This window comes from Micromys minutus (assembly GCF_963924665.1).
Source record: "Micromys minutus genome assembly, chromosome: 28".
In the NCBI taxonomy this organism is placed as follows: Eukaryota; Metazoa; Chordata; class Mammalia; order Rodentia; family Muridae; genus Micromys; species Micromys minutus.
The window spans coordinates 37,128,954-37,153,119 of record NC_137963.1 but is presented as its reverse complement, the minus strand read 5'-3'; the positions used below and the strand labels follow the sequence as shown (position 1 = coordinate 37,153,119).

Sequence of the window (24,166 nt, the reverse complement as noted above, 5' to 3'; positions counted from 1 at the left end):
ACAGCCAATAAAGTCATGTTCTTGTTCTCAGAAGGCTACCAGCCCCTGAAGTTTCCTCAGTGGGCCCAAGGTACCAGAACTGCCTCACATATCCTGCGAATGTCACCTAGACATTCTTGCTCTCAGAAGCCATGGGGGTTGTCTGGAGGGAAAACAACGTGGGCAGCCACATTCTTCTTAGCCTGTCACTTGCCCAAGACCAATGCCCAAGACCCACAAGCACCACAGCCTGCCTGGGAGCTTCCCTGCAGTCAGACTCAGAGATGCGTTAGACAGACATAACACAGGCACCGGAAGGTGAGTCTTCCTCATCTTTCTCAGCCAGTGTCCTGAGCCTCCTGTCTTCTGACAGCGGCAGTTTCTGGGACTCCTCGAAGAATGACCCTTTGTCCATTGCCCAGACGCCTCTTTCCCCAGGCTCTGTGTTCATGTGAAGGAGCTCCTCTGGTCGAAGGGTTTGGTGAGCTCCTTTACAGTCCCAGGACCATCTCTCCACTGTACAGACTCTTCATAGTGCCCTGCTGGGGCAAAGTCGACACCTCCAGGAAGGCGGTTCCATTCTTTGATTCCCCAAGATGGAGCGTCAGTGGCTTCCTTGTCTGTGTCCCTGTGGCAGGACGAATGTGCCTCTGTCGCAGCTCATTTCAGACCACTCTCCTGCCCACTGTATTGTCCGTCTTTAAAGCAAGGTCCCCGGTCATTTCTGCCATCCAGTGCCCAGCACAGGGGCAGCTTGGTGTTGACACAGAAAAGATCAGCTTGGATGACTAAGCCTTTCTTCTAAGCTGTCAGCACATCTCAGAGCTAGCCAGCGGTGGGACCAGTGTGACCAATGTGACCATCACCTTGCTTGGATTACTCTCTAGTACACGTCACATGCCTGTGTGGGCCTCTGTGATACATTTGGGTGCCTTCTCAGCTGTTCTGGTGACTGGCTGGTCTGTCTGTGCCTGCCATACTGTGAGCAACTCAGGTATAAAGTCTTCGTCCTCATGGTCAACTGTTGCTTGTCATGGGAAGGGGGCAGGAACGCATGGTTAATGATGGACATGGCTGATCCCTCTGCCATGGCCTAGAACTCTTCCAGTCCCTTTGGGTCTCGAGGCCCTGGCAAGAGCTCAGAACAGAGCACCACAGCTCTCCTGGTCACCTCTGAGTAGACAGCAGAGGAGCCCACAGCATCTTGCCCTGTGTCTTGCAGCTTTTGTGCTTCTCATTGGAGGCATGGAAGTTGGCCTCTCCTACTTCCCCTTCTTTGCCTGCCTGTCCTCAGAGTTCCGGCTGGTCAGCTCCGTCCTCGGCTTCGGCTACTCCCTGACCTGGTAAGATGACTTTGTTTGCCTTCTTCTGGCCATACTGGCCATGGGTGAACAGACGCAGCAGGACAGAGGTGGGCTGGAGTTCCTTGCGGACAATGAGAATAGCAAGGTCAAGAGTGGGCAGAGGTGACTTGCGCAATGTCCCACTGTGGCTTCTTCTTGAGAGTTCTTCTGAGGCTTCCAAACATCTGTCCAAGATGCTGTGAACCTCCTGAGGGAGTGCTCATGGTTAGAATACTCCTAGAAGCCAGGAGCTAAGGAAAATTCACTTCTGGAAACTGGCAAGGGTCCCCGTAAAGGAGGCAGGAGTCCTGTGTCTATGGCTTTTCCTAGAGAAAGTTGCCACGCCTCTGCTTGTCATTCAGGGCCATCCTGGCCTGGCCTCTTCCTCCTCCAGTCCCTAAGCATGTCCAGCACATAGTCTCAGTCACATGGTCTCCTACATTCCATCATCTCTCCATTTACTCACTGAACAGCCATTCTTTATGATCCTCATGGACTCTGTGCTCCTATTCCTTGTACAGGGCACCTTCCCTCCTCCAGGGAGAGTACTTGGCTCATGCTGAATGGCTTCAGCACTGCATACTTATGCAGAGCTGGCACCAGGGATCACCTGCCAACGGAGTGACCTGTCTTGGAACAGTTCACGAGTCCCTGAGGCCTAGTCCTGGCTTCTCTACCCACCCACCCAACCACCCACTTCTACATTCAGCAACAGCCTCACTGTCTGAGTCTCAGGAGACCTGAGACCTTGCCCTGGCTCTATGTGTCTATAGGTGGCTTGGACAGACCACTTGCTAACCCTGGACTCCTGCCTCCTTGGATGCTAGAGGGAGAAGGGGAAGTATCTGCATTTTCTTCCCTTGTCCAAGGGACTCTGAGATGTGTCCCCATCAGGGCAGACCCAGGAAATTGTAGTGTTCAGCTAGGCACAAGGAGGGACCCAATAAGGAAGGGACAGATGCAGTCCTTCTGGGGGGGGGGTGACAGGCAGCATCTGGGTTGTGTTGGGACAGAAGCCAACTGTGCCCTGCTTCTGTTCTTCAGGTTTGTGGTTACTATTTTCCAGATTTCACAATGTCCCCATGGGCAGGTAAGTCCTCACCGACCTTGCTCAGGATGCTCAGTCAGCACCTCAGGGCCACCAGGCTCTGAGCTCAGAGGAGCCTTCTCTAGGTTTCTGTTTCCCCTCCGGTGGGGGACAGGAGCGGGCATTGCCCACCCCGCTTCTGTGTGTGTAGCAGCTTCCACTGGCTGTGCCATCTGGTCAGCAAACCTACCAACTTTGCCAGGTAAGTCCCAGGGGTGGGCAGAACTGGGAGCTGAGGCCCGGAGGCTGGCAAGGCTTCTTTTTGCCCAGCCCAGTGAGCCCCAGCTTCTCTTGTTATAAAATCAGATCGTTAGGTGGACGAAGCCTTTCCAAGCAGGCCCAGACATTCATTCACGGCCCTTCTCGGAGTTAGTGAAAGCTGCAGGCTTAGTCCCCAAACCCGAAAAAAGAGCAAACTAAAGAGGATATTTTTAGCTAGTTCCCTGCCATTCTGTAAAAGCCCCATTGGTTGAACTGTGACAATTTCAGGGGCTGCGGTAAATGAACATATTTCCCTAGATTCTTGTTTCTGGGACCCCAGTAATGAACTCTCTTTAACTGACTACCCCTAACGGCGGTCAGCTTGGGGCCAAAGCCAGACGTTTTTCAGCCTTCTCACCAGCCCCTCCCCCTTCTGCCATGTAACTGCCCCAGCTTGCAGGCAGCCGGGGGTCCTGATGCTTATGGGACCTCTTCTCTCCAGGTTTCCCCAAGTACAGGCCTGCACTGTCAGCTAGTTGCTTGTTCCTTGTCTGTTCTTCCTTCTCACAGTCTTTCAAGACTCACAATGCACTTAGAGGGGTTCCCAGGAAGGGTTGGGGGAGTCAGGAGGTTATATTAGCCTTACCAACCCTTCCCAGACATGGGGACAAGCACCAAAGTGCTCGTCATGGTCACGGTGAGCCAGAAACGTGTGTGAGACTGGGCCTCCATCTCTGGGCCTCTCAATCACCTACCCTCACATCATGGCATCAAGCCCCGATTCCCCTGGGGGAACAAGGACCCCAGAATGTAAGAAAACATGAAAGTTTGTGGCCAGCACATTGTGAAAGCCGAGTCCTACTAGCATTGGTCTGAAAGCAGTAAAAATAGGAATTTAAAAAGAAAAGAAAAGAAAAACTATGAACACACCTTTGAGAAGCCTGTTAAAATTTCTACCACCCAACTCCCAACCTTGTGGCATTATAGTTCCTTCCTCCCTCCTCTCTTTTGTCTCCTCGAACCTCCTTTTATCCCTCCCTCCTTTCCTCCTTCCCTTCCCCCCCCTTTCCCTCTCTGTTCTTCTATTTCTTCCTTTTCCCACCCCCACCTCCTCCTTCCATCTATCTACCCACTCCCTTCCCAGTCTCTTGCTTTCCCCCAAAGGGACGTTCACTTTCTTCCTTAGATTCAAACAAACAAACAAAGCAAAACAAAAACGAAAAGCTGTTTCATAAAACAAAAGGGCTCAACATTTCCATCCAGGGTGCAGACTCCACATTCAATTTCCCTTCTGACCATTCATTGGGAGCAGGAATTGGCTGATCTCATAGCGGAGAGGAACAGAGACTGGCTGACCATGTAGGGGAGAGCAGGATTGGTCAGCGGTGTGTGTGTGTGTGTGTGTGTGTGTGTGTGTGTGAGTGTGTGTGTATGTGTGATGTGTGTGTGTGAGTGTGTGTGAGTGTGTGATGTGTGTGTGTGTGTGGTGCATGTGTGTGTGAGTGTGTGTGTGTGTGAGAGAGAGAGAGAGAGAAAGTGTGTGTGAGTGTGTGTGTGTGAGTGTGTGTGTGAGTGTGTGTGTATGTGTGATGAGTGTGTGTGTGTGAGTTTGTGTGAGTGTATGATGCGAGTGTGTGTGTGTGTGTGTGTGTGGTGCATGTGTGTGTGAGTGTGTGTGTGTGTGTGTGTGTTGTCAGAGGTGGCTGACCATCTCTGGTTACTGTTCTAGTTGTTTAGTGAAGGTGGATCTCATAGCAGTAATCTGGCCTCTCTTCACTACAGTCTACTAATTCCCTGGCCTCCCCCACCCTGCCCCGTCCTCTCTTTCTGTTGCAGTTTCTGGGGAGGTTTGAGACCCTCATTTTCTACTGGCCCTCACTGTTGTGCCTGGGTTTCCTGTTGGGTCGTTTTCTGTACATGTTCCTTAAGGCTCTACCTGTTCACCTGGGCCTGGAGCCGCAGACGGTGAGTGCCGGACACTGCTTTCTTCAGAGCAGCCCAGGGAGTGGGGCTGTGCTACTGGCTTCTCACACGCTTTCCTGCACAGGCTTCTTGGAGTAGGGGCGGGCTCAGCCTGGGCTAGGAGAGTAGAAAAGGACCATCCCTCTGGCCTTTGGGGAAAGCAGGAGCCTGACTAAGTTGAAGCCAGCTCCTAGGCATGACCGGTGCTGGGACCGCTAAGCTTGATTCCAAATCCTAGCCCTTACGAGACCAAACCCTAGCCAGCATCTGTGAGCCACTATATCCCCCCTTCCTCATAGGAAGAAAAGTCAATCCTGGAGGCCCACCAGGCAGAACACGTGAAGCAGCTCTTGAGCAAGACCCGCCCGCAGTAAGTGCTCTTCTGCCCCTATGACCCTGTGGTTTAGTGGGGGTTGGGGGTAAGAATGGGGAGTGGAGGTAGGGCGCAGGACTCTGAAAAACTTTGAGAGAGAGTCAGTTTCAGGCTAACTGGAACAGAGACTTGAGAGACAACTTTCAGGACTGTTTTCTTTAGGAGGGAAGACATATTACACTTTCCATCTTTTAAAAAAAGTCATTTGAGTACGTGTCCTTGGACCAAATGGCGGCTGAGATCAATTACTATATCTAGATGATGGGCTGAGCCTGAGTCACACACTTCCCGTCTCATTTCTTGGGACAGAGAGAGGCAGGAGCAAAAACCTCACTTAGTAAGATCCGGGATGGGGCTAATTAGCTTCCCACCAGAGCTTCTGAGATGGCCCAGCTCAACGCTGCCTCAACCACCACTCATACTGGGTAGATCCCAGAGAAGGAATGTATCTTGTTTCAAACCACAGAATGGCAAACTTCTGACTGTGGTGACAGTTAGCTTTGGAGAACTATATTTGAAATAATGTGGTACTAACAAGACCCAGGTGTATTAGTTTATTATATGTAAGAACTCTGGGGCTGGAGAGATGGCTCAGCGGTTAAGAGCACTGACTGCTCTTCCAGAGGTCCTGAGTTCAAATCCCAGCAACCACAGGGTGGCTCACAACCATCTGTAATGGGATCCGATCCCCTCTTCTGGTGTATCTGAAGACAGCTACAGTGGACTCATATATAATAAATAAATAAATCATAAAAAAAGAACTCAGGAGGTAGGCAGTCCATAGCGATCCACGGGTGTTCTCGGTTCCAGTGTCCTTGTCCGTGAGTCCCTTCTTCAGTGCTGAAGGGAACAAGAGAGAACAACAGGAGTTCCTGACTGTGTCAGCTCCTCCTGGGCAGTCCACCCTAAGTCCCACATCACACTCAGGGTGACAGAACCCAGCCAGAGGCTCTTAGCTGCTAGAGAAGTTGGAGTTTCTGGGGTTTGTTTAGTTTTTGTTTGTTTCGGTGTTTTTGATAACCCATTGCCTTATTCCTTACACTCCCATCTCTGTCCTTAAGGAGGAGGGTCGATGGGAGGCTCAGTGAACTACTGATGTTCCTTTCTGTGTGTTCATTCATTCACAGAGGAGCAAAGTCTTGGTTTCAAACCAGGGTGTATGAGTGGGACCCTTGTTTCCAGTTCCCCAGCCGGATGATTGGCACCCTTGTGCTGGCGTTCATCTGCCTCTACCTTGTAAGTAGCCCCAGGAGAATCCTCTCCTGTTTTGTAAACAGTCTGGGGTGACCGTCTTTGGGACAATCGGTGTATGTCTAAAGTTGGAGTCAGACTGGAAACGTGAGTTAAGGAAGTACAGCGATCAATCCTTTGGCTTGCAAGGACCCTTCACCCATATAATGACACTGCAGTTATCCCTACAGATAAAACTGGAGGTGGCTCACACCTTTAATCCCAGCACACAGGAGCCGGAGGTAGATTTCTGTTAGCTCAAGGCTAACCTAGTCTGTATAGCTCCAGGATAACCAGGGCTACATAGTGAGACCTTGTCTCACAAAAACAAGACAAAACCAGGTGATAAAATTTGGCATGGACTAATCTTGATAAGGAAAAACGTTTCCTATCATTTGCTATGCCAGACTGACCCAGCAAAGTTGACAAAAATAATGATGTCTAAAGAAAATATACAATTATAAACAGTAAATTATGCTGTGAAAAATTAACCTTTCCTTTCTTTAGACCAGGTTTCTCCGTGTAGCCCTGGCTGTCCTGGAACCTACTTCGTAGACCAGGCTGTCCTCAAACTCAGAGCTCTGCCTGCCTCCGCCTCCGAGTGCTGGGACTAGAGTCGTGCGCCACCACCGCCAAGCAGGAAACTGATTCTCACAAGAATAACTTCAGTGACTTAAAGATGAAAGTGGAAAAGAACCGAATTGATTTATAAATCAAAACGGAACTATCTTTCATTTACTTTCTTTTTCTCAAGAAGACGTCTTCAGTGCTGATATGATCCTTACTTCGGTGTTTGATCAGATATAAAGTAAAAGCATTGAACATGCTCTAGATCATTGGAAGTAAAGTCGGCCGAGTCAAGGGCAGCGGCAATCTGGAGAACAGACGGCCAAGCCTCTATACCTTTGCTTGTTTCCAAGGCAGGGATGAGGTTTCTTTGGAGTCAGTTTGTTGTTCAGGTTTTAAGGGAATTCGTTAATTAGGTTATCCCGAAGTATCGATGCCATTCTAGATGACAGTGGCTCGCCCCTATGTGTCCCCTCCCCCACTACTGAGAGTGTGTGCAGGTCAGGGAGGCAGCTCTCTTCTTTGCAGTCACTCAGGCACCCAGCATCCTCTGTCATGTGCTTCTCCATTCCTAGGACCTCATGGCCACCTAGTCAATAGCAGGGAGGGAACATAGCAAAATGCTTTCAGAGGGTTCTCCTAGACTAGGTGTGTACCATCTTTCTCTTCTGCTTCTTTCCAATTGTCCAAATGGGGTCAGGTGGTCACACCGAACATAGGGAGGCTGGGAAATGTAGTCCAGTTCTATGACTGAAAAGGGGAAAATAATTTTTAATTTTAGTTAATGAATTTAGTGTACTTTGTGTGTGTGTGTGTGTGTGTGTGAGACAGTGTGACATCAGGTGTCTTCCTTAATTGTCTTCATTCATTTCATTAGGCAGATCTTTCATTTTCACAGATTTTGGCAGTTGGGCTACCCTAGCTAGCATGGAGAATCCCCTAGCTCTGCTCCCTACACCGAGATGTCAGGAGGCTCCATTCCCACCAGGCTTTTATATGGGTCCTCGAGATCTGAACTTCAATCTTCACAATTATATCACAAGTGCTTTATCTCCTCAACCATCCGGCAAGCCCCCTCCTCTTTTTTGGGGGGGACAGGATCTCCCACTGAGACCTGGAGATTCTGATTAGGTTGTGGAGGGAGTCACTGAGGTCCTGGGGTCCTACTGTCTCTGCCTCCCCAGCTCTGGGGTTACAAGCATGTACCACCATGTTGAACTTTTTATGTGAATGCTGGAAATTTAGGTCCTTGTGCTTGCCCTGCAAACACTTCATCCACGTAGCCATCTCCCAGAGGATGGATTTGAAAGGCCAACTGAAGCGCTCTGCAGCACTGAGTAGCTCTCTTGGAGCTATGGTGTGCATTGCGACTTTATCGAACACCTACCGTACACTCGGCACCGTCTTAATTGCTAGGAGAAGGCAGGAAGATGATTCAGCGTAGTCCTAGCTGGAGAGAAGCTGAGGGTCCGAGAGAAAGAGTGAGACTTGGAAGGAGAAGTCTAAGAGAGGAAAGAGATGGGGAGGGTGTTCTGAAGTCCAGTGAGTTACTGCCTGATGAGGGGGGGTGTTCACACTCCACCCTCAGAAACAAACATGATTCAGTCATTGGAGAAGGAAGATGGTGGGTGTCGCATGCCCCACGTCCCACCGGCAGGAAAAGGCGTACAATAACAGGATTCTTCTGCGAACCACCTTTATTGTACAATACTCTGGTCAGGGGACCTCTCTTGAGCAGGGGACTCTTCCTGAGCAGGGGACTTCTCTTGGCAGGGGACTTCTCCTGAGCAGGAGACTTCTCCATGCAGGGGACTCTTTTTTACGTGGGACTTCTTCTTGAGCAGGGGATCTCTTCTACACGTGGGACTTCCCTCTAGCAGGGGTCTTCTCTTTCACCGGGGTCCTCTCCCCGTGGGAGAGAAATGCACTGCTTATATATGCCTAAGAGACTTGTGTTGCTACCTGATTGGTGCATCTTCCAGTAGCTCATTAGTGTGCCCCGAGAGTGGGCTATGACGTATGTGGGGCCTGCGCTCTAAGTCTCTTTCTTGGCTGGGCAACAGCTCTGTTTGCTGAGTCCTCGGCGGGAAGCCGGCACCATGTATTGGCACCAACGGCTTCCTACAGGTGGGAACCAGAAAAGCAAGACTGTGGTGGTGGGCAGATAGGACAGCAGGGAAGCACTGCTATCACGTGGAATACCTTCTCCAGTGTAGCTCCTGTTTATGTCAGTGAAAAGGGTCATGGGAGATGTGGCTGGTCTTGCTCCTAGGGTCACCCACTGTTTCCAGATTCCATTACCTTCCAGTGTTTTTGAGTCATTCTGGGTGGAGAACAAGCTTGCATGCTATCATTTTCAAGGGACTTTTGGCTGCCTGGAAGAGGCTGGCCTCAAGCCCTAAAGGCATTTGTGTTTGTTTCTGTGCCGAGCTGGTCTCGGGGAACCCTGACACTTGTGCTCTGTGTCCGCAGTTCATCGTCATTGAGTTCTGTGTGTTTCTACATGTGAGAGACAAGCTGGATATGTTTGAAGAAAAACTGCAGAACTACCTCACCCACATGAACGAGACGGGAGTGCTGACCCCGGTCATCCTACAGGTGAAAGAACTGATCAGCGTCACTAAAGGTAAGGCCACCCGCTCCCATCATCCAAGTAGCATTCACTGTGCCTGACAAGGCACCTGGATTTCCTTTATGTGACAGTTGATTTGTGCCTCCCTGGGCCCACTAGGACGGAGGAGAGCTGAGGCTGAACTCAACCCGTTGATAGAAGTTTCTCATTTTCGGTTGTTTCAGATTTCTGTCATGCTGTGGTGATCAACTACACTTACAAAAGCCACACAGGGAAGAAAGTCTATTCTGGTTCGCAGTTCTAGGGAAAGCAGAGCGGCAGGAGCTTGAATCCATGGGTCATAGCATACCCACAGTCAGGAAACACAGACACAAGTGCATTTAAACAGTCCAAGCATAGGAATGGTGCTACCCACAATGGGCAGGCCTTCCCACTTCATTGAATACAATCAAGATGATCTCTCAGACATGCTGTGGTGCTTTTAATTACAGCCCTGCATAGGCTCATAGATTTGAACATTTGGTCCCCAGTTGGTGGTTCTGTTTCTGAAAGTTTAGGAGGAGTGACCTCGATGGAGAAATGTGTCACTGGAGGGGGACTTTGGGAGTTCAAAGATCTGCACTAGTTCCAGTTGTTCTCTCTGCTTCCTGCTTGTCATTTAATATGTGAGCTGTCACTTGCTGCTGCAGCTGCAGCTCCCATGTTTGCCGGATGCCTCTCCACCATGACCCTAACAGCTGAGAAGTGACTTCTTAGTGTGTTTTATAATTTGCAACTTCCGAAGATGAATAATGAATATTTTCTATGTATCTGTTGGGCGTTTGCTTGTGTGTCTCCTTTGCAGGAATGTCTTTTTGGGCCCCTGTCTCTTTTTATTTTTATTTTTTTTATTTATTGGTAACAGGAAAGGTACTTATGAACGAAGCGTCTTAGAGAATGACATAATCTAATGATTTGTGTGGAAAGAAGAAATGTCCACTGTCCCCTAGGTGAGAAAGAATCATGGACAGGATGTCAGGATAAATGCCTGTGGGAGAGATGAGAAATGACGGTCTTAGTTCGTGTTCTGTCACTGTGAAGAGACAGCACAATCCACCAACTCTTATAAAAGAAAACATTTAGTTGGGGCTGGGTTACAGGCTCAGAGTTTGGTCCATTATCATCATGGTGGAAAGCACATAGACAGACATGGTGCTGGAGAAGAAGCTGAGAGTTCTATATCCAGATCCTCACAGCAGAAAGAGGGAGTCACCAGGCCTGGTTCTGTGCTTCTGAAACCTCAAAGCTTGCTTCCTAGTGACACACTTTCTCCAACAAAGCTATATCTACTCCAGCAAAGCCACACCTCCTAGTCCCTCCCAAATAGTGCCATTCCCTAATGGCTAAGTATTCAAACCTATGAGCCCAGGTAGGCCATCCTCACCTAACTACCACAATGAGTAAGGTACTCACCGTGCAAGCAGGGCAGTCTGAGCTCCCACACAAACACTTAGGTATGATGGATGCTTGTAATCTCTGGACTGGAGAGATGGAGACAGGGAGATCCTTAGGGCTTGCTGGCCCAATAGCCCACACCCTAGGTTCTAATTGTCTCAAAAATGGTAACAACATCACAAAACCCATGTGGACAGCACCTAAGGAATAATACCCAAGGTTGATCACTGACCTCCCTGACACATACAGAAGTGTGCATGTAAATACACACATAAACACACTCACTCACACATAAACATTCATGCACACACACACTCACACACATATACACACACACTCACACACACATACACACACTCACATACACTCACACACACACACTCACATACACATACACACACATACACTCACACACACACACTCACACACACTCACACACATACACACACTTACACACACACATACACATACTCATACACACACACTAACACACACTAACACACACTCACATACACACACTCACATACACATACACACACTCAAATACACTCACATACACTCACACATACACACACTCACATACACTCACACACACACACTCACATACACATACACTCACACACACTCACACACACACACACTCACACACACTCACACACATACACACACTTACACACACATACACACATACACATACTCATACATACACACTAACACACACTAACACACACATACACACACTCACATAAACATACACACACTCAAATACACTCACATACACTCACACACACACTCACACACATACACACATACACATACTCATACATATACACATACTAACACACATACACACACACATACACACATACACACATACACATACTCATACACACACACAAACACACATATACACACATACACACACTTAAACACAAGCATACACACTAACACACATACACACACTCACATACACACACATACACACACACACATATACATACACACTCACACACATAAACACACATATACATACACACTCACTCACACACATATACACACACATACACACACAGAGTGTCACAGGACAAGTCAGAACCTCCCTCTTGGTCTTATTTTTTTCTCCTCTTAAATGAGAGGTAAATGCACAGCTTGATGCTTTTAGAAGATTTTGTGGCATTGATGTCTTATGACCCCAGCCCACCCAATATCTCCCTCTTATTTCCTTTTCTGTTGCTGTAATAAAACACCACGACCAAGGGAACGTACGGAAGGGTTCGCGTGGGCTTATGGTTCCAAGGATAAGAGTCCATCTTATCCTTGTGGCAGGAAGGTATCAAGCACCTGGTGGCTAGTGCAGAAGCTGAGAGCTCCCATCTTGAATTGTAAGCAAGAGCTTCACACTCTCAAAACTGGCCTGCAGTGACACGCTTCCTCCTCTTTACACTTCCCACATCACCACCAAGTGAGCACCAATTGTTCTACCACCTGAGCCTATGGGGGACGTTCTCATTCATACTAACACAATCCCTGAGTCAGTGGCTGTCAACCTGTGGTTCATGACCCCTTGGGGCGTCGCATATCAGATATTTCACATCACGGTTCATAACAATAGCACAACTGCAGTTAGGAAGTGGCAAAGAATCAATTTTATGGTTGGGGACCGCCACAACACGAGGAACTGTGTTAAAGGGCCACAGCACTAGGAAGGTCGGGAACCATTGTGCAAATCATAAGACCCCTGTTTCAATGGGGTTTTCTTCCCATTATGACTAACAAGTCAGGAGAACATCAAAGCCAGGAAGGTCCATATTTGGTATGAATTATTTTCTTATAGCTTTGTGGTCACAGAAAGAATGGAATCAACAGTAGCTGACCCTTCCAGATTGCCGGTCTTCACCGTGGCCTGTGAACATTTCATGCATCTTTAGTGTGGATTTGTGTCCATTGTGATGAGCCTTTAAGCTCCACACCCAAAGGGCATTTATACTGTGAGTTTAGTAGCGCCCACTCTTTCTTTTTATTCTTATTTTCACTTTAGGTGCATGTAGACTTTGTGTGCCCGGTGCCCTCGGAGTTCAGACGAGGGTCTCAGATCTTCTAGCATTGGAGTTAGGATGGTTTGAGTCTCCTCTCTCTTCAGTTTCATTCTTAATCTTATGGCACTTTCCACTTCCGCCTCTGTGCTGGACACATATCTTTGTTTTGAGTCAAGGTCTCATATAGCATGGGATAGCCTTGAGCTAGATATAATGGAGGACCTTGGATTTCTGATGCCCTGGCTCCACCCCCAACTTCTATGTTTTCCTTGTCTTGTCTGCTTGCCTGGGCGAGCCTCCTTTACAGTTCCAGGAGAACTAGTGAGATGCTACTTCTTCCTGATTTATTGGTCGTGGGGAGTGCTGGGCACGCTGAAGGATAACGTCCTGTAAGGCTTTTTAGCAGAAGCCCCTTCACAGGCATGGGGAATTCCCTACTCTTTCTCATTTTTTGAGTGTCTGCCAAGACAGTTCTCTCCACCTAGTGAGAGTCAGCCCTACTGACCCTCTGAGCTAAGCAGGTGACCTTTCTCCCTGTTTCTGTATCCCTCTCTCACAAGCATCCAGAGTCTCTGAAAGCCGATTAGGGCCCATGATATTTGTCATCTTGGCAGCATCTAGGATCACCTAGGAAAGGAGCTTGTGGGAATGCCTATGAGGGGCTTGCTTCATTATGTTACCTGAGGTAGGAAGACTAACCCCAAACGTGAACGGGACCATTTTATGAGCCAGGTCCCGGACTGAATGAGAAGGAGAAAGGATGCTGAGGGCCAGCATTTGTCTTCTTTCAACTCCTGGCTCTAAACGCCAAGGAAGCAGCTGCCTCCTGCTCATGCTGCTGTGACTCCTCACCACAAGCCTTAGAACTGGGAGCCAAAGTAAACTCTCCCTTCCCGAGACTGCTTTTGCCAGGGTTTACTGTTAGAGCAACAGAAAAGCAACCAAGACTGAGCCTAAGCAATGGAACCTGCCGAACGATGAAGGCCACAGCCTCTTGATAACAGAGGTTACGTGACCAGTGCCCCAACCCCACTCCATGAGAGTCAGCTCTTATGGGATGTTCCATTCGTGGGGCTACTGATAATGTGGATCATGCACAGCCTTCCCCAAATTAACTGAGTGTAGTTGGAACATTTAGCCATAAAAGGTTTCAGAAGACCATGCGGGAAATCACCAGATCACCCACAGAGAAGGACGCAAAGGAGTGGAACGGGTTTGCCTAGATCTCGATGGTGCACATCTGGGCTCTGTGCCTCCAAGTCAGGTGTGTTACAAGCCCTCTCATGTCAGCCTTCATATTTCAGGAGTGTGGGTGGTGACCATTTTGCCTGCTGCCCTCACGAGTGTCACCTATCTCTTCCACATTTTGGCCTGTTACAGGTAAGAGTCATTTGCATGACTTTGGTCAAAACAAAAAAACCAAAACCAAACCAAACAAACAAAAAACAAAACCCCACAAACAACCCAATGCATGGCATTCCATACCCAGAATTTCTGACCAGCACCTGCATGGCTTAGTGTGACTAAGGGGAGTGAATACAAGGGCCAGGTGTGGTCAAACACACCGTTGGTTGAGGAGAATATAAGCTTCTCTGTCAGGTTGAACATCTATGATGACCTACCATTTTGCTCAGAGTCCTCATCACCCCAACCTTGGGAGGTGAGTATTTTCCTCTCCATGTTCACACTTGACAGAGTCGAGACTCAACAAGAATACAATGGCATTCTCAGGCTCTGAGAGGAGGGGTAGGTCCTCCTGGCGCCTTGCTATGCCTGTGTATTCTGCTTCATTGTTGGGTATCGGATCTGTTCCATTCTTCAGAGCTCATAACCCTGGGCTCCTAGCAGGTAAATCTAGCTCAAGGGAACTTCTATAGAGGTGGGGTCAAGAGGTGTGGGAGCATCTAAGTCAACAACAGTAGTGCAGGAAGAGGATGCATGCTTGTGTTTCCTCTTTGCAAGTCTCTCTGTGTTGTCTGTCTCCCTGTATACATATTGTACCTTGATTGGCACTTCCTTCTTTAGGTTAGGGGATTTTTCTTCTATGATTTCTGTTGAAAATATTCTCTTTGCTTTTGATCTGGGTTTCTCCTTTCTCGATTCCTATTATTCTTAGGTTTGGTCTCTTCACAGTGCTCCAGATTTCCTGGATGCTTTGTGCTTAGGTGGGTTTTACCTTTAACACTTTCTTTGACAAAGGTATCAAACCCTTGTATTTTGTCTTTACTGCCTGAGATTCTCTCCCGTCTCTTGTATTCTGTTGCTGAGGCTTGCCCCTGAGGATCCTGTTGGAGGTCCTAAATTTTTCATTTCCAGTTTTCCTCAGTTTGGGTTTTGTTTATTCTGTTTTCACTTTCCTGTCTTGAACATTGCAATCCCCTGTTTGGGTTTTCGTGGCTTTCATCAATGGATCTATTCATATCCTTCTTAGGGTCCTTGATCACAGTCCTAAAAGCCATTTTGAAGACTGTCTAATTCTTCAACAACATGGAATTTCTCACAGTCTGCTGCAGCAGGGTGCTGGACTCTAGTGTCCATAGTCTAACATATTGTCCTGGATGTCATTGGTTGTGCATTTATGCTGGCATCTGGGTTTGGGATGGTTGCATTTCTAGGTGTTGATATCCAGTCTTGTCTTTATTGGGTGGGTTTTACCTTCTTTGGTTTCTGTTGCCCTCTCTGGATCTTAAGAGCGTGTGGTGGCTATGGGCTGCCTGGTAGGGAGTGCTTCTGAGTTCCAACCAGGTGTGACCACTAGGATCCCAAGAAGAACTTATTCCTAGGTATTGGGGGCTGATATAAGGAGTGGGGACGGGCAGAAGGGCAGAAAGCTAAGAGCATCTACAGGAGGGAGGAACACTGGTTCTGCCATGAGGATCTGATTCCCGGGCTGGCATGGCCAGTGGAGAGCATGCCTAGGGTGCTGGTGGCTGTCAGGAAGGGATGGGTGAGGAGACTGTAGGATCTGCTCAGTTCCCAGAGAGCCAAGGACAAGAGCTACATTTTTTCCTTTTGAGCTGAGAATTTCCAATTCAGTGATTATGAAAAGTAGAATCCAGCCTGGAAAAGATGTTTGAGACCGAGTACAAAGTGGAAAAAAGATATCCACAGATGTGAGTGTAGCCTAGGGACAGAAAACCTCCAATCTGACCTTCACATATAGGCCAGGATCTGGACAGGGGTAACTGTACAATTTTAAAAGAGGCAGCTATTTTGTATCTTTAATCCTGAATAACTGACAAATAAATGAGACAGAGACTATCAGATTTATTTAATCAAGCTTTAGTCATGATAGCTGAGCCGTATTAATCTATTCTAACCGTCTAAGCCACACCTGGCTACTTCATGACTAAAAACAAGGGTGTGGAATTCTTTGAGGATTTGTTGCCCCTTAATTTTTTTTTTCTGTTTAAGTTAGGCATGGTGGTGTGTAGGCTTAGATATTTCAAGACCTACTTTGATAGGACTTTTTAGAGGCATCAACCCTCCTTCTAGCCCAGCAATCACCAGAGGTAGTGGAAAAGAATGATTAATGGGAAACGGGAGTTACAGACCTGTTTAGGAATAGTTCTTTGGGGCGATTCCAGTCTTTGACATGAGCAGTCACTAGCAGACACCAACACCAATCAGCAAAGCCAATTCAATCCAGAAGAAACCTCAAGACTCTGCCCATCAGCCTAAATCCAAAGAAGCAGAAAAATTGCTCCCAAACATCACAAAAATGTCTTTGGCGAGTGAGTCACTCTCTACAAAGTCGTGACGAGAGAAGATCAGCAACTTGCTGCAAAGGCGAATCAATGGCAGAGCCTCTTCCCACTGTCTGTGGGGTCATATTTATATTCTTTCTGAACATCACATTCTTTCATGTGTCTGCTTCAGCCAAACGTCCTCTCACCTGTGTCTGCTTCATCAAAACATTCACATGCCTGATGCAGCAAAACATCCTTTCACGTGTCTGTTCCAGCCAAACATCATATGACATAACTGAGTTCCCAAAAAAAACCAGAAATGTCCACTTCAGTGATGGATACCTCTAATGCCAGCACTCAGGAGGCAGAGTAGTCAGATCTCTGTAAGTTCAGGGCTAGCCTGGTCTACACAGTGAGCTCCAGAGCTATATAGAAGACCCCGTCTCAAACAAAACAGAGCAGTGAATTATTATTGTATGTGTGGGTGTGTGTCCGATGTGTTTGTGTGGGTGCGTGTGTCCTGGCATGCGTGGAGGTCAGAGGACAACTTGTAGAAATTGGTTTTCTCTTCTACCGTGTGAGTCCTGGGGATTGAACTCAGGCCAATAGGCTTTGCAGCAACCACTCTTACCTGCAGAGCCATCTTGCCCACCCTTGATTTTTCTTTATGTTGCTATAAGGTTAAACTATCAACAAATTGAGTGTCTCAAAAATATTAATATGCATTCACCACGGCAGAATAAGAAGTGTACAAAGCAGAATAAAGAAAACCCATATATATGTTCATCTACAGGATTCAATAGGCGCTATGGCTTGATCAGTATGTATTACCTTTATGAACTATAGTAACCCTGAAGACTGAGGAAAAATCAGAACTCTGTGAGGAGAGGCAGCTGACACCCACTGACTGCCACAGGCCTCCATGGGTCTCCTCACTGAGCTTGGACCCCACAGAAAGCACGTGGTTATGAATATCAACTACTTTCCCTCTTCCCCAGAAAGCATATGAAGAGGCTATGGGCTGGAGACAAACACTTTCTCCCTCAGAAGTTCCACAGCCCCTCTTCAGCAGCGAGTGTGGTGAGTCTGTGGGGAGCTGAGTCACACCTCACAGGGCAGCAGTCAAGCCAGGCCTCCATCCTGAGACGCAGTCTAGAGAAGAACCTGCTTTGGTCAATGGGTTACCGTCAGATCAGGTGGGGTCCTAGGCTTGAGGGGAAAGAATCTCCCATTCTACTCTGAGACAGCCCCCCTTTTTTTCTTCTAACTCTTAGGTGGCCATTGCAAGGTACTCTGGCTGGCAGATAGCCTACATCCTCTGGGGTAAGTGCCATGATCCACGTGACACAGTGCATCTGCAGAGCACAGCTGTGAGGAGAGACACGGAAGAGCTAGAGAAGCAGCTTCTAGCTCTGGGGAGTTTGGAGGATGGTGGAGAAACAGCATTCATCATCCCCCCTCTGCCCTCATCTCACTGGCTGCCTTTGCTAAGGGCATCAGGGAGAAGAGGGGGAAAGGGTCCTCCACACCAGCTCAGAACTCAAGGGCTTTCTGAGGGAGTTGACGTTTGAACTGCATCCTGGGCAAGCAGGAAGATAGGAAAACCACCCTGGGTATAAGAAACAGCACCAGAGAGCATGCCAAGTGCCACTGGTGGAAGAGGGCATAGGTCAGGTCTGCTTGCAGGGAGGAGAAGGGAGTGGGCCAAGACGTATCCCTAGTGATGCCTTCTACTTCATCTCCAGGCTACCTCATCATCCATGTGGTACAGAGCCTCTGTGGTGTGATGCTCATGTACGGCCTGGTGCTGCCCGTCATCCACCACCAAGGTCTGGAGATGCTGCAAGGGCTTGGCCTTGGGGTGTAAGTGCTAAGTAGATGTCTTCTTACTGATCCTGGGGACCCACCCTGACTCAGAGATGGGTCATCATAGCACCTCACAGGGAGGGACTCTTACATTTCCAACAGGCTTCCTCTCCCATCATATCGTGGGTCCTTCACAGTCCTGTGCGTGACACTGAAACCCCCACTTGCAGCAAGGAAACAAGCTGGGGGGAGTTGAAGTGAGAGGTGGAACAGGAAGGAAGGGCAGGGATCTTGGAGGATGTGCTGTGTCACCTAGTGTAAAATCCCTACCCTAGAGCCTCACACAGCTCTCTGGACACAGCGAATGGCCGACTGTGGGCCGCTTGCTGTACCCCGTCCCTATAAGAGCTCTGGGAGTTGGTGCAGCCAGGAGAGAACATGCTAAAAGGCCCGAAGGAGAGGAGCAGGCTGGAGCCCAAGTCCCTGTTAGCCACCACCAAAACTGCTACTCATGTCAACTTAGCATGGGTCACCCTCCAGGCACCTCATTGCTCTGAACACCTTGATGCCATGTTTGCCTGGAGAGTGTGCCTGCAGTGCCTTGCCTGTCTGCTCTCCGGCAGCTTTCTCAAACCAATTCCTTGCTTTCACTCTCAGCATAAAGGGATTGCATGGCTATATGCTATGCTTGTTCTTAGGACGGCCACTCTGCTGCCACCCTTGGCAAAAAGGGACATCATGGGCAACCATGGGTTAGGAGCTAGAGAATCATGTGGCCTTGGTGGGCCTCCTTCCATTTGTGACTCCTTTTTGCCCGTGTACACCATGGGCTTGGGGGTGGGTGGGGCTTGTTCAACTGGTTGGGGGTTCTCCACCCCCCTGTGTGTGTGTGTGTGTGTGTGTATGTGTGTCTGTCTGTCTGTCTGTCTCTGCCTCTCTCTGTCTTTCTGTCTCTGTGTATCTCCCCCTCCCTTTCTATCTCTCTGTCTCTCTTTCCCTCCCTCCCCCTCCTTTCTCATCCCCCACCTCTGTCTCTGTCTCTCTTTCCTCTCTGTCTCTCTCCACCCACTGTGTATCAGGAGGTTCTGGAACAGTAGACTAGACCACCTCAGGTTGGACATATCCTGTGTTTCAGCCTCACCCTATCCATAGTCGTGGGCATTATAATTCTCCAAGTGTGGATTGCTGGCACATTCTTCCTGCAGCCCAAGCTGGGCACAGCTGACAAGCAGAAGCCCCTGGCTCTCAACAACAGGTGAGGGCAGAGGAGGGAGATGTAGGGCTTCTGCACCTTCTACCCCGTGGTGGGTGGGTTGTGGAGTCTCTGAATTCTGTGAGAGGCTACAGAGCTGTGCACAGTGGTGAGATCTGGGGTAGTGGGAGAGCCACGTGAGGTTGTGCAACCTCAGTAAACGTGTTCACCTCAGCCTCCCTGTTTGTATGTCATTGTGCATTCCTTCAGGAGGTGTTTTAAAGAGGAAACACATAGAATACGGACAGCACAGCCAAGTCCCTGCAGTCCTTTGTCATTCACCCATTCATTCATTCATTCATTCATTCATTGAGAAAACCTTAGCACTGACAGTAAAGAGACAGATATCCCTACCCACCGCCTCTGAGAGCGTTACAGCATGCCATAGAGGACCGGCACATGTGTAAAGGCCAAGAACTCTTGAGTGATCTAAAGGTGACGGTGAGGGACTGGGGGGGGGGGTATAGGAAGGGGGAGGGGAGCAGAGCACCGGCTGAAGACTAGGAGCTATCGTGGTTGACAGCTAACACAGTATGGATGGAAATAGTAAGACACAAACTACATGTGATGGGAGACCAGTAAAGACCCACAAATGTCCACCACAGAACGTAACATAGTGGGGGGTGTCAAGGGACACAGAGTGGCAAGGCCAAACAGTGTTCTGCCAGAGGGGTCTGTGACATTCAGGATGCAGTTTGGTCCTGAGGCCTTCGGGACTTTCCCTCTGACAATGAGGATGATGAACCACAGTGCTGTTACAACCCATACGCCAGCTATAGCCTCAGAGTTTCTCTGGACCTTCCAGAAGCCTCAGGCAGGAATCCAAAGGTCATACAAAGCAAGATACACTCACCCTGCGATATGCTTACGGCTCTCCACCCCCCCCCCCCATCAGGGACCACACATCCCCCCAGCTCCACCTGCCACCAAGCATGAGCTCATAAGCTTAGGAGACGGAGTTGCAGAGTTTAACACCCCGTCCGGATGGAGCCACTGCTGGCTGTGTTGCCATTTTGCCTGACGGAAGGGCCGCTTCTTGTCTGTTCCATCTGCAGGAAAGCCTTCCACAACTTCAACTACTTCCTGTTTTTCTACAACGTGCTGCTGGGCCTGGGTGCCTGCCTCTCCAGACTGCTCATCAGCTGCCTCCTGGGCACATGGCTGATTGCTCGGATCGACAGGACCATCATGCAAAGTGGCTATGAGGGTGCAGACATGGGTGTGTAGCAGTCCTGCTGGCCGTCTCCTTTGGGGAACAGCCGGCCTCATCCCTTTGTGGAAGCCTCCTGGAAAAGAAGGCTGTGAGCTCACACCTTCGCTTGGGTGCTGGCAGAGGTCATGAAGCCAGGCATATGGTTCTGGCCCGGGGAGATGACTCAGTCATGAAGGGACTTGTTGTGTGAGCCAGAGGAGCTGAGGCTGATCCCCAGAACCTATGTAAAATCGCCATGTATGGAAAGCTCTGGTTGTAACCCCAGTCCTGGGGTTGTGGAGACAGGAGTTTCCTTAGGGTTGACTAGTCAGCTAGCTTAGCTTCATCAGTGAGCCCCATGAATACACACAAGAAATGTGTTATTCTGCTGTGTGGTCAAAGGTTCAAGGTTGTTGAATTCTTCCAATTCCACAGGCCATTAAGGTGTCGGATGGGTGGTTCACACTTTCCAAATAGAGGGAAACTAGATCGCAGCTTCGAAGAACCAGTACTGTGCCTTGAGCATTTAGTGAAGAAAATGTTTAGTTTAATATACTCTAAAACCAAAGCCATCTGTTCCTAAGGAAGTAAAATCAGTGCTTCTAGCCTCAAGCCTGGGCACGCCTTCCCTCAGCTGTTAAGATCTGCACAGATGCATGCTGTCTCCTCATGGCTGCACAGATGCATGCTGTCTCCTCATGGCTGCACAGATGCATGCTCTGTCTCCTCATGACTGCACAGATGCATGCTGTCTCCTCATGGCTGCACAGATGCATGCTCTGTCTCCTCATGGCTGCACAGATGCATACTCTGACTCCTCATGACTGCACAGATGCATGCTGTCTCCTCATGACTGCACAGATGCATGCTGTCTCCTCATGACTGCACAGATGCATGCTGTCTCCTCATGGCTGCACAGATGCATGCTCTGTCTCCTCATGGCTGCACAGATGCATGCTCTGTCTCCTCATGGCTGCACAGATGCATGCTCTGTCTCCTCATGGCTGCACAGATGCATGCTGTCTCCTCATGGCTGCACAGATGCATGCTGTCTCCTCATGGCTGCACAGATGCATGCTCTGTCTCCTCATGGCTGCACAGATGCATGCTCTGTCTCCTCATGGCTGCACAGATGCATGCTGTCTCCTCATGGCTGCACAGATGCATGCTGTCTCCTCATGGCTGCACAGATGCATGCTGTCTCCTCATGGCTACTCCCAGCTTCTATGAGAAGCTTTGAGTTCTCCATCAAATACTTGGGGTAGAATGCTCTCTCCAAGAATCCTTCCAGATCTTTATACTGACTCTACATCGTCTGTAAGAACTCAAACCACCAGGGCCAGGGAGTAGGGGTAAGAAGACCAGCAGTTAGCCAGCATAGGAGAGACAGAGGCAGGCAGATCCATCTCTGTGAGTTCAATGCCAGTCTGTTCTACACAGTGACTTCCAGGCCAGTCAGGGCTACACACGGAGACTCTGTCTCAAAAAAAAAAAAAAAAAAAAAAAAAGAATAGCAATTGTATTATAAAAAGTGCTAACACAATGGGGGCGCAGCCTGGCTGAGCTGCTTTCCCGGTTTCAGGCTTCGGTGCGTGGATTGGTATGCTCTTTGTGGACCATTACCACACCAACCCAGTGTTGGTCAGCTTTTGCCACATTCTCATCACAAGCCACGAGGAAGGGAAGCTGCAGAAGACCGTGAAATACTGGTGCCTGAACCAGTCAGCAGGTAAGTCTCCTGTTTGGACCTGTGCTGGGTTCAGAAAATGGGTACCCATGGAGTCCCTGGGAGCCTCAAGAGGCACTACATCCTCTTTCCACATCCCCTTGCTTTGATCCCTTTAAGCCAAGCTGCTCAGGAGACATAGCTCCAGTCAAGCTGCAGGACTTGTCCTGCAGACTGGCTTACCTACCTCTTCTGGAACAGAAGCCCAGTTCTGCTAGCACAGTTGTTTTGGGGTGCCAATGCACACCTCCGGCTACACAGCAGATGTGATTTCCAAAATGGAGATCAGTTATGTTCCTCCCACACCCCATTGCTTACAGGAAGTACTCTGAGTTCCTCCTGTCTTGAAGGGCTCAGATATGCCCAGTAATACTCCCTACAGCTCCGTGGGCTAACTCACATCCTCTACCTCTCATTCCCCAAGAGTCCTGATCCAGTGCCTCTTACCGCACCTTAGCACTGTAGGTGGCTGCTCTTAAAGTCTCTGAGAATAGCAGAGGCAACACCCCAAGCTTCTCCCCCCCTTCTCTCTACTCCAATTCCGTCCTAGGTCCCCGATTCTCAGCCAGGGCCAGAACGAGGTGGTTCCTGCTGCAGACGCTGATCAACAACCCCAGGCTCATCGGGCTTAGAAAATCAAAATCAGGTCATAGCTCCGGACAGTTCACACAGATTCCGCTGACCTGCCCAGACTGCTGATTGGGCCACCAACTTCTGCGCAAAGGCCAGGCCATCCCCTCTTGTGAGGGACCTGGCTTCATTAGCAGTCATTCCCTACAATGGGACAGGATGACATGGGCGCTGTTCATGCACACGATAGACAGCAGTGACCACTCGTGGAGTGATCACACGGACCAATGGTGCAAGCCTAGAACTATCTCAATCCCTTCGCGAACAAGAAAAACAAAATAAAAAGCAATGTCTGTGGAACAAGTTTTGCCCATCAGTGACCTCCACTATTTGTGGGAAGGCCGCCAGGGGGGTCAGGCTGGATGAATGAGACGGCTCAGGGGTTGAGTGCACTTGCAGAGGACTGGGCAGCTCACAGGTGTCCGTAACTCCAGCTCCAAGGGATCTGACCCATTTCTGGCCTCTTCAGGCACCTGCACAAATGTGCCAGACTCATATACATATAAGTAAAAATAATTAAAAAAACGAATGTTTAAGAAAAAATTTTAAAAAGAAGTATGAAGTGAACTTTCTGCCTCATGGCCTTCTGGGAATGGAGTCAGAGATGACCTTCCTGCTAAAGACAGTCTGAGTCTGTCTGTGGGATCCCCTATGAAAGCCAAGCAGAAGTGGGGTAGGCCTGCATTCCACGGGGAGAGCAGCAATATAAGGCTGTGTAAGCATGAGACCCAAGGCATTTGATGATGGTGTTCATGTTGGGTACAGATGCTGAAAGAAGATGAAGCTTATTAAAAAGACACACTGTCAGGCTGGGAGGTGTGGACATTGTCCTAATGCAGAGCTCAGTTCTACACACATTTTCATGCTCAAAATGGCCCACCATACAGTCTGGTCCCCGAAAGTCTCTCCTGGACCTGAGCAAGTGCTGTGAGGAGCCAAAGACTCCAAGTGCTTGCACCTGGTCGCTGTGTGCACCTGGTCACTGTGTGCACCTGGTCGCTGTGTGCACTTGTCCTGCTGGTGCACCAGGGTTGTCTCTTTTAACTGAATCTTGACAACAGCTCTTTGGAAATTTGTTTTGAGAAGC

The 24,166-nt window shown here is 48.9% G+C and overlaps 1 protein-coding gene across 1 annotated transcript; it reads left to right on the top strand.

Annotated features, from left to right (window-relative positions):
• Window positions 1–23,148, top strand: LOC308438574 (stimulated by retinoic acid gene 6 protein-like; the record flags this gene model as incomplete). Its single annotated transcript, XM_080940032.1, has 15 exons — window positions 1–70; window positions 1,202–1,322; window positions 2,367–2,412; window positions 4,447–4,575; window positions 4,872–4,942; window positions 6,073–6,181; window positions 9,215–9,368; window positions 14,089–14,164; window positions 17,472–17,553; window positions 17,748–17,796; window positions 18,219–18,336; window positions 19,415–19,534; window positions 20,587–20,750; window positions 22,306–22,452; window positions 23,000–23,148. Exons 1-15 carry the CDS (start codon window positions 16–18, stop codon window positions 23,146–23,148), a joined length of 1,590 nt encoding a protein of 529 aa, XP_080796158.1. The 5' UTR covers window positions 1–15.
• Between the last annotated feature and the right edge of the window lie 1,018 nt (window positions 23,149–24,166).